The sequence below is a fragment of the Chinchilla lanigera genome, unplaced genomic scaffold, assembly GCF_000276665.1.
Source record: "Chinchilla lanigera isolate Chin_1 unplaced genomic scaffold, ChiLan1.0 scaffold00037, whole genome shotgun sequence".
NCBI classification, from domain to species: Eukaryota; Metazoa; Chordata; class Mammalia; order Rodentia; family Chinchillidae; genus Chinchilla; species Chinchilla lanigera.
Window position 1 is genome coordinate 823,538 of NW_004955438.1, and position 12,068 is coordinate 835,605.

The 12,068-nt window shown below is 52.7% G+C and overlaps 1 protein-coding gene across 4 annotated transcripts in view; it reads left to right on the forward strand.

The window, feature by feature from the left end:
- The window catches only part of Lrrc74a (leucine rich repeat containing 74A), a 29,217-nt gene extending 18,419 nt beyond the window's left edge, over positions 1-10,798 (forward strand). For 2 of the 4 annotated variants that reach the window (XM_005390160.2, XM_005390161.2), the window contains 6 exons: positions 335-430; positions 1,915-2,064; positions 6,729-6,836; positions 7,812-7,894; positions 8,041-8,145; positions 9,296-9,627. In XM_005390160.2, coding sequence (XP_005390217.1) covers positions 335-430; positions 1,915-2,064; positions 6,729-6,836; positions 7,812-7,894; positions 8,041-8,053 — 450 coding nt within the window. In that variant the 3' untranslated portion in view covers positions 8,054-8,145; positions 9,296-9,627. Of the gene's footprint in view, positions 1-334; positions 431-1,914; positions 2,065-6,728; positions 6,837-7,811; positions 7,895-8,040; positions 8,146-9,225; positions 9,628-10,594 lie in introns of those variants that run through there. The other 2 variants (XM_013517176.1, XM_013517175.1) reach the window with 2 other exon arrangements.
- The last annotated feature ends 1,270 nt before the right edge of the window (positions 10,799-12,068 follow it).

Consider the following 12,068-nt stretch of genomic DNA (forward strand, 5'->3'; position numbering starts at 1 on the left):
GGTGGATGGATGGATGGATTGATGGATGGTGGATGAGTGGATGGATGTTTGATGGATAGATGGATGGGTAGATGGATGGGTGGATGGGTAGATGGGTGGATGGGTGAATGCGTGGGTGGGTGGATGGATGGGTGAATGATGGATGGATGGACAGATGGATGAGAATAGGGTTAATAGGTGAGTTAATGGATGGACAGTCAGATGGACAGGGAGGCAGGTACATATAGAGAAGACTGCAAGAAAGACACTGATGGGAAGAAGTTCAGGCTGTGCTCTAAGCCAGCCTCTCCTGCTCCCGTCTCAGCCTCTTCCTGTCTTGCCTCTCCTCCCACAGCTCTTCCTGAACCCTATAACTATGGATGGGGCTGTTTTACTTATCCTGTCCATCAAGAGGAACCCCAAGTCTAAGATGGAAGAGCTTGACATTTCTGTAAGTGGTCCACCCTGGATGTGTTACTTTCTGGCAGGCTATGGCGGGAGTGCACGCAAGAGGGCGTGGTCATGTGATGAGAGGACAAGACAGAGACCAGGGAGGAGCCAGTCTTGCTCCTTTGTAACTGAAGTCCCAGAGAATTACATCAATCCCCCGCAGGGACCCCATCACCAGTGACTGCAGTGACCCTATCTCCTTGCGTTAGGCTCTACCCCTGAAAGATCCCACCATCTCTCACATCGCCACCTGGACACCAGGTTTCCAACAAATGACCCCTTGAGAAACAAACTGCAAACCATAGTGTGGCCTTGTTCTGGTTGATATATTGTGTCAACTTAGAGAGTTTAAAAGTTTAACTGGATAACTCAACAGTTCTACATCTTGAGATAAAAAAGACACGCCCGTACCCTTCTGAGATGCTGTTTATTGTGTCAATTTAAAAAGTTTAAAAAGTTAACTATATAACTCAACAGAGAGCCAAAATACTTACTTTATATTCATACTAAGCCCATACAAAAAAAGACATACAGAGGGTGTGGGTGTGGAGGACCACCCCCACCCACTCCCCAGGGCAGGTAGGCTACATTAAAAAAAAAAGTTAAAAAAGACTGGCTGCTGGTTCTTCAGGGGAGCTCTAGTCTTCACCTTCAGCTTGATCATCTCCTGACTTCTAATACAAACTGTTCGGCTTCTGCCTGAGACTCTTCAGCCTTCTGGTGTAGGCTCTCCGGCCTTCATCATAGATTCTTCAACATTCCGTCACAGACCCATGAACCTCCTGATACAAACTTACACAAACACTGCAGTGAGCCCCAGGCCTGGGGCTGGGCTCTTCAATCTCCAGCATGCAGACTTGTGCACGCTTCCTCATCCAACTCTGTGACTGACCATTATAAGCCAAACTCATAATTTCTTATACATTTATATATCCTGTGTTACATCTGTTTCTCTAGTAAACCCTAACTGATACAGGCCTTTTCCTGCTCTTTTCACAGGAGACATTTCCCCTATGTCCTATAAACCAGCTCTGAGGGCACTTCCAAAGAGGAGCTCCCTTTTGTTTGAGCTATGGCAGGATGGTTGGAAGAACAGATCCTCTCCCCAGGCACCCACCCTGAAGAACTACACCCATGTCCAAATGGACATTTCAGGGTGTGCCTGAGGATTGGCCTCTCAACTCTGTAGCTCTATCCTATCCATCAAATGCAGGCATTTAATCTTGCTGAGATCAGAGCTGAGTGGGCACCACGTGACAAGCCACTGGCACTCAACATACACACCTGGTCAAAATCATGTAGGAAACCCACAGACAAGTCCACAGGCTCCAAAGCATCAGAACTGTCCCAGTCAAGGCGCCTCCGTGCAGAACAAACCAGAGAAGATAAAGCTTCTGAACTTGGTGGCGGTGGGGTGGTCTGGTTGGGCAGGGATTTGACACAATGGCAGCATCCTCACCATGGGTCCATTTGTCCCTGCTGCAGAATGTGCTGGTAACCGAGCAGTTCACGAAAACCCTGGATGGGGTATACGCCGTCCATCCCCAGCTGAACGTGCTGTACGACACAGTGAAAAGCCTCTCTGGCAAGAAACAAGCTCTCTCCTTGCGGACAAAACCCATGAAACTGATCCAGGTGAGTGTGGCCTTCCTCTGCAGCCTCTGGCCCCAATTCAGCTCCCCAAAGCACCTGTGCAAACTTTCTTAACAAGGACTATTCCCTGAGGGTGTAGGACCCCTGGTAGTGCTTCTGCCTCCCCAGGAAGGAATTGCTGAGCTCTGGCCGAAGTGGATGGGCTTGGCCCAGGATGGAGTCTACCATGCAGGCCCTCGGTTTACTAATGTAAGCCCAGAGGCCAGTCACGGAGGCAGTCTGTGCTGCCGCCCTTGTACCTATAGAATGGGCATCACAGCAGTAGCCCCCCAGTAGAGCCGCTTGGAGGTTTAGTTACTTAATATGCATGAGGTGCTTAGAGCAATGTCTGGTGTGTATAAGCACCCAGTGAAGGCAGATTCTCTCTGATAAGGATGTCCATAAGGGTGCTATTTGGTGGCTTCAGCTAAGGAGAGACATTTGAGTCCTTTATTTCTAACCTGCACCTGGCTCCAGTCTTAGATTGTCTCTTGAAAGTCGCAGGAAGTAGATGTGAAAATGTAAAAGTCTGAGAACACTGGATCTGAGAAGGGCACTGCGCCTCCGAGGGCCGTGAGCAGAGCGACTCTAGTGTTTGTCGCCTGTGGTGGGAAAAGCGTCCCTGCTGACTGCTGTCTGGGAATAAGAGCAAGGCTGAGGCTGTGCACATGTAGCGGTGTGCCCCTGCCCTGACTGGTCTGCTCCGTGCCTCAGTTTCCAGAAAAAAGCTCCTGCATGGAAACTGTTGTTGCGTGAAGAGTCCCAGAAGGCTGAGGGGCATCGGGTGCGTCTGAGAGTGAGAGGACTTCATGTGCAAGCAGGGGAGCGCTGGTTTGCAAGGGGTGCAGGACACTCCAGGGAACAGGCAAGGCGTTGTTGGTGCAGGTGTGAAGTGAGGGCCCCACTCAGCTGGGAGTGGTGAATGTGGAACCAAAGTCACAGATGCCACTGGGTCTCCAGCACAACTTAGGGAAAAAAAAAAAAGCATAGAGAAAGAACCGTGGGGTAGAGCCCAAAGCAGACATGTGATGTAAAACATAGCTCGTGCCTTAGGGGTAACAGTCCGGTTGGAAAGGTAGGATCGGTTCGGCAATGACCAGCAGAAAATGTCACCTGATAATAAAGAAGTGAGGAAGGAAACACATGAAAATCCCAACCAGAGATCTAGCCGGGCATGGTGGCGCACGCCTGTAATCCCAGCACTCAGGAGGCTGAGGCAGGAGGATCATTGGGAGTTCAAGACCAGCCTGGGCTACAAAATGAGCTCAAGGCCAGCCTGAACTGCATAGCGAGACCCTGTCTCAAAAAGACAGAAAAAAAGGAGATCTGCACAGCACTGGGCAGGCAGAAAAGAGTGGCTTCCTGCAGAAGTGGGCGGAGGGCCTTTAGTAGCAGGAAGGATTCTGGAGGCCAGAGGGTAATGGTGTATCCTAGGAAGGGGTTGCTGCCAGCTAAGGGGCTGAGGTCCAGCTGTGTGGGGGGAGGGGGTGACCAGAGCTATATCTCCCTGAAAATACAGGGGGATCCCTGTGGTTCCGCCTTACAGAGAAACCAGGAAATCAGAACTGGAGAGGCTAGGCTGGCTGTGTTGCCCTCACGAGTTGGGGTTTGATCTGTTGGGTTAGGGAGCCAGCGAGGGAGTGAGAAAACCAAGGAGAACACCGAGGCCAGATGTGGAATAACTCACCTAAGAATGACAATGGAAGGGAAGGACAGATGTAAGAGAGTCACGAGGGCTGGGTGTGGTGATGCATAACTGTATTCTGAGAGGCTGAGGCAGGAGAATCAAAAGTTCAAATTCAGCCTGGGCAACTTAGCCACCTAGTGACACCCTGCCTTGAAGTAAAAAATAAAAACGGGCTGGGGATGGAGCTCAGTGCAAAGGCCCTCAGTTCAATCCCTAGTACCTCAAAAAAAAAAAAAAAAAAATAGTAAATGCCCTTGCTACATACTGTTAGCCTTGCCTTTTTTCACCGCAGCTCTGTGAGCTCCTTCAGGGCTGCGTGGTGTTTTGGATCATGTCAACGGCGCCCACCAGGTAACCAGCCCGGGCACATGTGCAGGTTCTCAGCTACTGACCCTCACTCCATGCCAGGGAGGTTAAGTGCTGAGATTGGCCGCAGAAGTGGTGGGAAGGCCCTTGGGTTAGTTTCCAGACGCAGCTCCAAAAATACTCCGGTTACCAAGATGATGCTGTAGCCACTGTGCGCCTCTCCCCGGTGCACATGCACCCTGCAGAGTGTACTTCTTTTCCTACCTTTAATAAGTGTAAAACTTTTGTCTTAGTTACTTTTCTCATGGCTGAGACAAAATACCTGACACCCAAAGTCAAAGGAAGAAAGGCTTAGCTGGCTCACAGTTTGTAGAGGTTTCAGATCACAGTTGGCTGGCTCAGAGGCTGGGTGGCATGGCAGAGGGGCATCGCAGAGGAGAAACAGTTCATGGCAGGCAGAAGGCAGCAGGACAGCAAGAACCTGGGAAGCATCTGCGGAAGGAGCACTGACAACCAATAACAGGGGTAAATGAAATTAACATACAGCTGATGGTTTTCTCAAAGGCTCCACTGAGAAAACCAAAACTGATTTCTGAAGCTGTAGATACTGAGATTCAGTTATGTGGAAAGACTAGAAATGTCTGGTATTGTTAGTGTATAATATTAACAATAATAATAATGATAATGATAATGATAATGGAACCAAAGATAGAAACTGCATTGCATTGAAGGGGCTATAAAAGAAATAGACTTTTTTAAAAGAAGTGCTCAGAGAAATGCTATTTGTAAAACATTTATTTGACGTTGTCAAGTAAAAGGTTAACAGGAAGGAGGGGAAGGGAAGTAACACGCAGCCCACTCGTGAAGTTTGGCAGATGTGTTCCTGTCTCTTTTATAACCTCCATGCTTTTACCCCAGCCATACTCTATCTATCTCGCAAAGCTCTAAAATGAAAAGGACATAGATGTATAACAGAGCAACTTATGCTGCTAAGGAGACTAACACCATTAAACCTGAAGTTGTTCCTTTACCCTGGCAAGGATGCAGTTGACATTTCATTAATAAAGAACAGAATTTTCTTAGGAAAAAAAAAAGAAAGATAGCCGCTGCTTCTGCTTGATCAGGAAGCCTTTCCACTGGAAACACACTCCCCCCCCCCCCACCCTGCTGAAGCCACCACAGCTGCCCGCACCTGCCTCTCTCCCAGCCAGACCCCTCTCACGCACACTGCTCACCCAGGTGCTGGTGGGCTGTCCCACTGAGATCCTACCCCGCGACAGTCTCCAGCCTGTGCCTTCAGGACAGTGTGCTGGGAAGGCCCGGAGTGGGCTGAGGGTCACCATGAGCCCTGCCACTGCAGCAAATAACAGTGTGCAGCACGAGGCTGAGAGGAATCCACTCTGGATGAGTTGGATGAGATGCCGGGGGCTCCAGGAGCTGCTGAAGACCAGCGGTGGATATGCAGACTTGGGGCCACCCTGGTAGGGTGAGAGACAGTGTCTCCAGAAGAGGGGGTGTGAGGAAGGCTGGCAGGGGACCAAGATGAACCCTGAGGGCTCCCTGAGGTGCAGGATGCTGAGGGATGGCCACCAATATGGCAGGACCTGGGCTGGGGGGCTTTGCACATGGGAAGGGAAGAGAAACAAAAACAAGGACCCAAAAGAATGTTCCTGACATTGAAAAAGTGTTCACAATGAGTTCAAGGCCAGCCTGGACCATAGAGTAAGTCTCTGTCTCAAAAAACAACACAACAAAAACAATAGTGCTCACAGTGTATTAGTGTAGTGCATTTTGTAAAGCAGTAGAAGCAGAAGAAAGATAATAGATGGATAACAGATAGATAGGTAGATAGATCGATAGATAGATAGATAGATAGATAGATAGAAAAATATACACCAAGATAGTAGGATTAGATTTATGGATTATTTTGTATTTTCTTCATTCTGTCAATCTAAAATTGCCTTCCAGTGTAATATCTTCAAAGGAAAACATTTTTTTAAGTACTGTGTATCGAACCCAGGGCCTTTGCACTGAGATACATCCCCAGTCCTTTTATGATGTTTTAGTTTGACACAGGATCCCACTAAGTTGCCACGTTGCCTGGGCTGGACTGGAACCTGTAGTCCCGCTGCCTCAGCTTTCCAGAGTGCTGGGATTACAAACATGCACCACAACTCCCACCTGAAATATTATTTTTAAAGTATTCTAACAAATTGCTCTCTGCATGTGCATTTGTGGGGCTCTGTGAGGATCCTGGGAGCTCCTTGTCTATCCAGCCTCACGTGACACGGCTGTGGTTTGGTCCTGTGGCCTCTGAGCTATTTCACAGGGCTGGTCTATGCTAGTCTTAGCAGAGGTCACGTCAAACAGAGTGAAGTGTAGATAGGGTCACCATCACGACCCCCGTGGCACCGGAACAGCATGGACTTCAGCTTGTTAAGCTGATGGGTCGATGACTGCACACAGCCGCTGCTCAGAGACGCAAACAGGAGCCCTGGCAGCCTGCAGTCTGGCCGAGCCCTTAAACAGCCACTAATGCTAACACTGAGAGACTGGAGCTACTGAGCTCTTCTCCCTTCCTCAGCCTCTGTGGCTGTGGGAGGCTGAGGGGCCCTGCGAAAGGGAGGGCTGGGAGGAGTGACAGCTGGGGTAAGGTGTGTCCTGCCTCTCGCAGAGCTATGTGGACCAGCACAAAATCCGAATTGTGGACTTCTTCAAGAGCTTGAACCCCACTGGCGCGATGGAGATGCCTGTGGGCGAGTTCCGGAGAGCTATGATACAGGTGTGCTGGGTCCTGGCAGCAGCAGGCTCTGAGTGTGTGCGTGTGTGTGTGTTGATGTCAGTTAATGTGTGTTATGTACCTATGCCAACTCCCCATGATTAACTTCATCATTATGTATAGCAAACATGTACTAATAAGAGAGAGAGAGAGAATGGAGGAAAAGGAAGAGGAGGAGAGGGAGAGGGAGGGGAGGGGGATGGAAGCGCGCAGGCATTCATTTCACTGAGCTTCCCAGGACTGGCTGTGGACACTCGCCTTTTTAATCTTGATCCAGAGGAAACCTCAAGCCCTCCCTCAGCCCCTGCCCAAGTCCTTCCCTGTGTTGTGTGCCCTAGCACCACCACTGATGGCCCAAAGTACCACATGTAGCTCTTTCTCTCACCCTGAAGCTCTCTCTCTCCCCATGGTATTTGGCTACCAAGAAGTGGAGAACAAGAGTGACAGGAGTGACCCAAGGGGCCCAGGAGCCCCACCTTTGGCCGTGGTCCCATCCTGCCTGAAATCCCACATGACCCTCCCCTCCCCCATACCACAAAGGTGCTGAAGGCCCCCTGAAGTGCACGCATGAAGGTCCATCGTTAGAGCATCCTAGGAGGGGACATTCTGGGTTCTGGGTGGCCCAGGCAGGGATGGATAAGCCACTCAGTGCCCAGAGCCATGATCAAGAGGGCCTGGCCAGGACTCAGAGCTGGCAGCAAGAATGATCTTCTGTGCTGCAAAAGAGAGGTCCTGTCCACCTCAGGGCCCACCAGACTCTGATCTCCTCCAGCCCCGCTGCTCCCCAGAAAGGGGAGTCCTCCGGAGTCCAGCAGGGACTCACGGACAGAGGCTTCCTGCAGCCTCTCAGCATGGTGGGTTCATTCTGCTCTGAGCGCTCAGTTGCTACCCATGGTCCTGAGAGGAGAGAGGTGTTACAGGCATCGCTGGAGATGCGGTGAGCAGAGAGCTCTGTAACATTCTCATTCATGCCCTCAGCAAAACAAGGTCCCTCTGAACCGGAACCAAGTTGGAGAGCTGATCAAGAAGCTGGAGGAGCCCAAGGGCATGGTGAACTTCAGGTGAGCCCAGGCCCAGACCCTTCCCCCACTCCCCAAGGGGCCCTGGCGGGGCATGAGTTCCTGGGGCCACCAGGCTGTGTTCCGTGAGGGACAGCCTGCCCACTCTGCAGTGGCCTCGTCCTGTTCACCTTCCTTCTCATCTGCAGCTCCCTTCTGTAGCGAAGCTTGAGCCTTGGTCGTGCCTGGGAGCTGGGCCAGATGCTTCCACCCGTGGGAGAGGGACGAGGTGCACCGGCTCAGGCCCTGCCCAGGTGAGAAGAGTAACTGGGGCGCGTGCCAGGTGCCCAGTCAGGGGTGCTGATTTTCAGCTGGCGCTGGCCGTACCAATCAACACAGCCAAGAGGGCGGAGACAGACAGAAAGTGCTGCCGCAGAGCCCTGGGTCCTGGAGGCGCCCAGGTCCCCCCAGGTGCCGAGTCCAGTGAACACTCAGGTGTGCAGACAGGGTCAGGTGGCCGCGAGGCAAAACTGGGGTCTGGGTTCCAGAGTTCCAGGTAGGGGCTCTCAGGGCCACCTCCAATTGCACCTCAGAATGCGCAAAGGCTTCATCAATTCTGTTGGCAAAATAGAGTTGCGGGTTTATTGCCACATGAATCTTTTCCCTCTTTTGTTACAAAAATCTATCTCCTTAGGAAGGTCTAAATTCATGCACATATAGCAAAAAGAAAGCGAAGGTCCTCTTAGGTCTCCCCCCCAGTTCGCTCTGCCTCCACAGCGGGCTCCTGGAACAAGTCCGTGGAGGCATTTTCATGTACTCATAACCACAGGCTTGTGTGTGTGTGTGTGTGCATGTGTGCACACGCACGCACCCATGCATGAGTGTGAATGCAAGAAAGAGAATAGTTAGAAGTATGGGCTCTAGGGCCAGACTGCCCGAGTTCTAATCCTGGCTCCACTCCTGTGCAACCTGGGGCAAGTCAGTCTCTGTGCCTCATCTCCTCATCTGTATTATGGGGCCAGTGATGGTAACCAAGTGCAGGAGTTTCTGAGGGTCAGATGAGTTACTGCCTGTGAGGCATTTGGAACAATGCTTCGCACACGGTAAGTAGACTCGGCCCACGCACATGTTCTTATTTCAAATTGCTTTACACATGGATACAGGCAGTTTTTAATCATAAATAGAACCAGACCTCTGACCTTGCTTTGCCTTACCAGCACATCTTGGTAACCTTTTCGTGTACATCCATCTCCGTTTTTTAACTGCCGCTTAGTAAAGCTGCCCCATAATTTATCTCATTTTCACGGCCGTTGGAGCCAATATTCTGCTGCTATGAGTAGCAGCCCCACACAGCCCCGCGTGCAGTGTTTGCTCACATGAGCTCCTTAAAACAGGTCCGTGGGGTGCACCCAGCACGGCTCGGTCAGAGTGTGCCCATTCTCAAATGGAAATCTCCGACCCTAGGCCAGTCGTGTAAATCAGTGCTGCAGCCCCCGGCCGACGCTGACCTTCACCTACATTCAACGTTCTGCCAAGCTGAGGGTCGTCTAAATGGTCCCATTTGAACTTGAGCCGCCTAACACCCGTCCACCCCGTGAGCCAAGAGGCTGCGTGGGCCTCGTCGCGCCTTTCAGCCGGTTCCTTCCGAGCGCGGAAGTCATAGCAACAAGCGCAGTCTGGAAAGAAGTCCCTGAGAGGCAGGAGCGCCGGCGAGGCTGGCGGTGGCGCAGGACACTGAGTGGACGCCAACGCCAGGGCTGGGCACGAGCGAATAAAGTCCGGCTTGGTTCAGGGCATCTTGGGGCTGCTGGTGGCCTGCGGGCGGGGGCGGGGCGGTGGGGCGGGCGGTGCACGGGCCTCCTGCTTTAAGGACTGCTGGCAGGCAAGTTCTGGGCAGCCTCTTGAAGAGCCACACAGACAAACTGGGTATGCAGTGGGCTTGCTGGGCAGAAAGAAAAGAGCCACCAGGAAGAGGTCAGAGCACAAAAGCAGTTGTTTCAGGGTGGCAGGTAGGGGCAGAAGACAGAGGCTGAGGAAATGAGGGTGGGACCTTTAGAAGCAAATCCCAAGAGATCACATGCAGGGAGCCCAGGGCAGGTCAAGAGACCCGGCACCTAGTTGTGGCCCAGAACCACCTGATATGTGAGCCTCAGTGATTCCACCTGAGAAATGGGAACAATGAAATGAAGACTTCCTGATCCATCCCACAACTCTCCCCTTCCCCCTCCTCCCTTTCCTTCTCCCTCCTCCCCTCCCTTTTCTTTTTCTTTCTTTCTTTCTTTCTTTCTTTCTTTCTTTCTTTCTTTCTTTCTTTCTTTCTTTCTTTCTTTTCTTTTTCACAGCACCAGAGATGGAACCCAGAACCTGACATGCTAGGCAAACACTGTACCACTGAATCACACTCCCAGTCCTGTATTTAAGGTACATCCCCATCCTACTGTATATTTTGAAACTAGGTCTTGCTATGTACCCCAGGCTGGCTCGAACTTGCCATCCTCCTGCCTCAGCCTACCAGTAGCTGGGAAGAATGGCTGCTCACCAACAAGGGCAGGCACTGGACCAGTGGCAGAGGGTTTCCCTGACAGGCAAGCGCTGCCAGAGGCTCAGCCTGAGCATATCCCTCCGGATGAGTTTCCTCAACCAGGTGGTAAAACAGGGACTCAGAATCAAAACTAGGATGAGGAAGCAACAGGAAATTTATGGGCTGAAACGACCAGACACGCTCAGTGCTCTGTGCACACACCCGCCCTGTCTGCCTTTCAGGTCCTGGGTCGCACCTTTCGAATCTGTCATAATCCCTGAGATTCTCTATGTTCTCGGCCTCTAACCAAGCATTCAAACACTGTTGGGGTCTGGGCGGGGCCCTAAAGATTATGGGCGCCACAAGGAGCGGCCATGCAGCATCCAGATGTGCGATGAACAGACGGCAAGCCTGCAATGGTCACTGATCAATAAAACCAGTATTTTCCCAAAATACTTCTCATCTTTACATGACACTAAAAAGACAGCAATTATTCTTCCTTATTTTTGTTTGAGTGAATTTGGAGAATGACCGGAATCATGACGGGCTAAATCTTACCCCCCACACAGACCCCCGGCCCTGCAGGCCACCCCTGACACGGGGGCCCCTCCCCCGCGTAAGTGAGGGAGGGATGGCCAAGCCCCAAACCTGCCCAAGCCTGAAGTTATTCCTCCTGTGGCCGCTAGGTGTCAGGTCAGCTCCAAAAGTGCCGGCGAGGGCTGCACTTTGAGGAGTTCCCTGAATTTGAAGTCGACCGGGCACCACTTCTGCCCCCACCACCTCAGCTTCTGCCCCAGGGCCCCAACCTGACCTCGGGGCCCCAAAGGCCCAGCAGCTGACACCTGGACAGACCACGCCAAGGCCTGTGTTCGCGCTGCTCCCATCAGGATTCAGCATTACTTAGGGCTACCTTGCACCCTTGCTATGAGAAGGAAAATGAGGCGCCCGGGCAGAGCTCCGTAGACGGGCAGTGCTCCCCAGACAGCGCCCGCTCCACACCCCGCTCCGCGGTCTTGATGCGGCGGGAGTGTGTTCCCCGGGGACTCCGGCAGCGACGGCTGTTTACAGCTGGGGAGATGGCGGCCCGGAGAAGTCAAGCTCCTGCCCAAGGTCCCCCAGCTGGTGACGGGCAGCGGCGAGAAGCAGGCCCTGGTGGTGAGGCTCCGGCTCCCCCGGGTCTCAACCACCGTGCTTCCGGCCCCTCTGCGGCGAACGGGGCGGCATTAGATGCACTTTTTGCGCTGGCTCCCTTTCTGCTCCTCCAGGGCGCGCGGGTCAGGGAGGCAGCTGCACCTCCTGTGTCTGCTTGGGGCGCAGCTGCGGTGACCTCGGGCCCCAGGCCCCCCTGGCGATTCGTTTTGTTTCCCTTAAACAAAAGAAAGCAGTGACTGGCGGGGCCTGCCTGTGCCCTGAACGCCGGGGGGCCTCAAGGAACAGTTCTCTTTCAGGAAACAGACATCCCGGAGGGGAGGGCAGGGCAGGGCAGGGGAGGGCAGGGGAGGGGGCCCTGGCAGCTGGTCAAAGCTGCTCCAGCCCAGGGGTGCCTCCCTTCTGGAAGGACCCCGGGGGTGACCCTCAGAGGCCGTGTGTTGCTTTGTCCCTGCCCTGGGGAGTCCCGGGGGGGCTGCAGCGGAGTGACCAGCGGGCTGCCGTGGCTCCCAGGGTGCCGGGACACACCCTCGTGCTTGTGCGGCTGTGCGGAGGGACAGTAAGGAA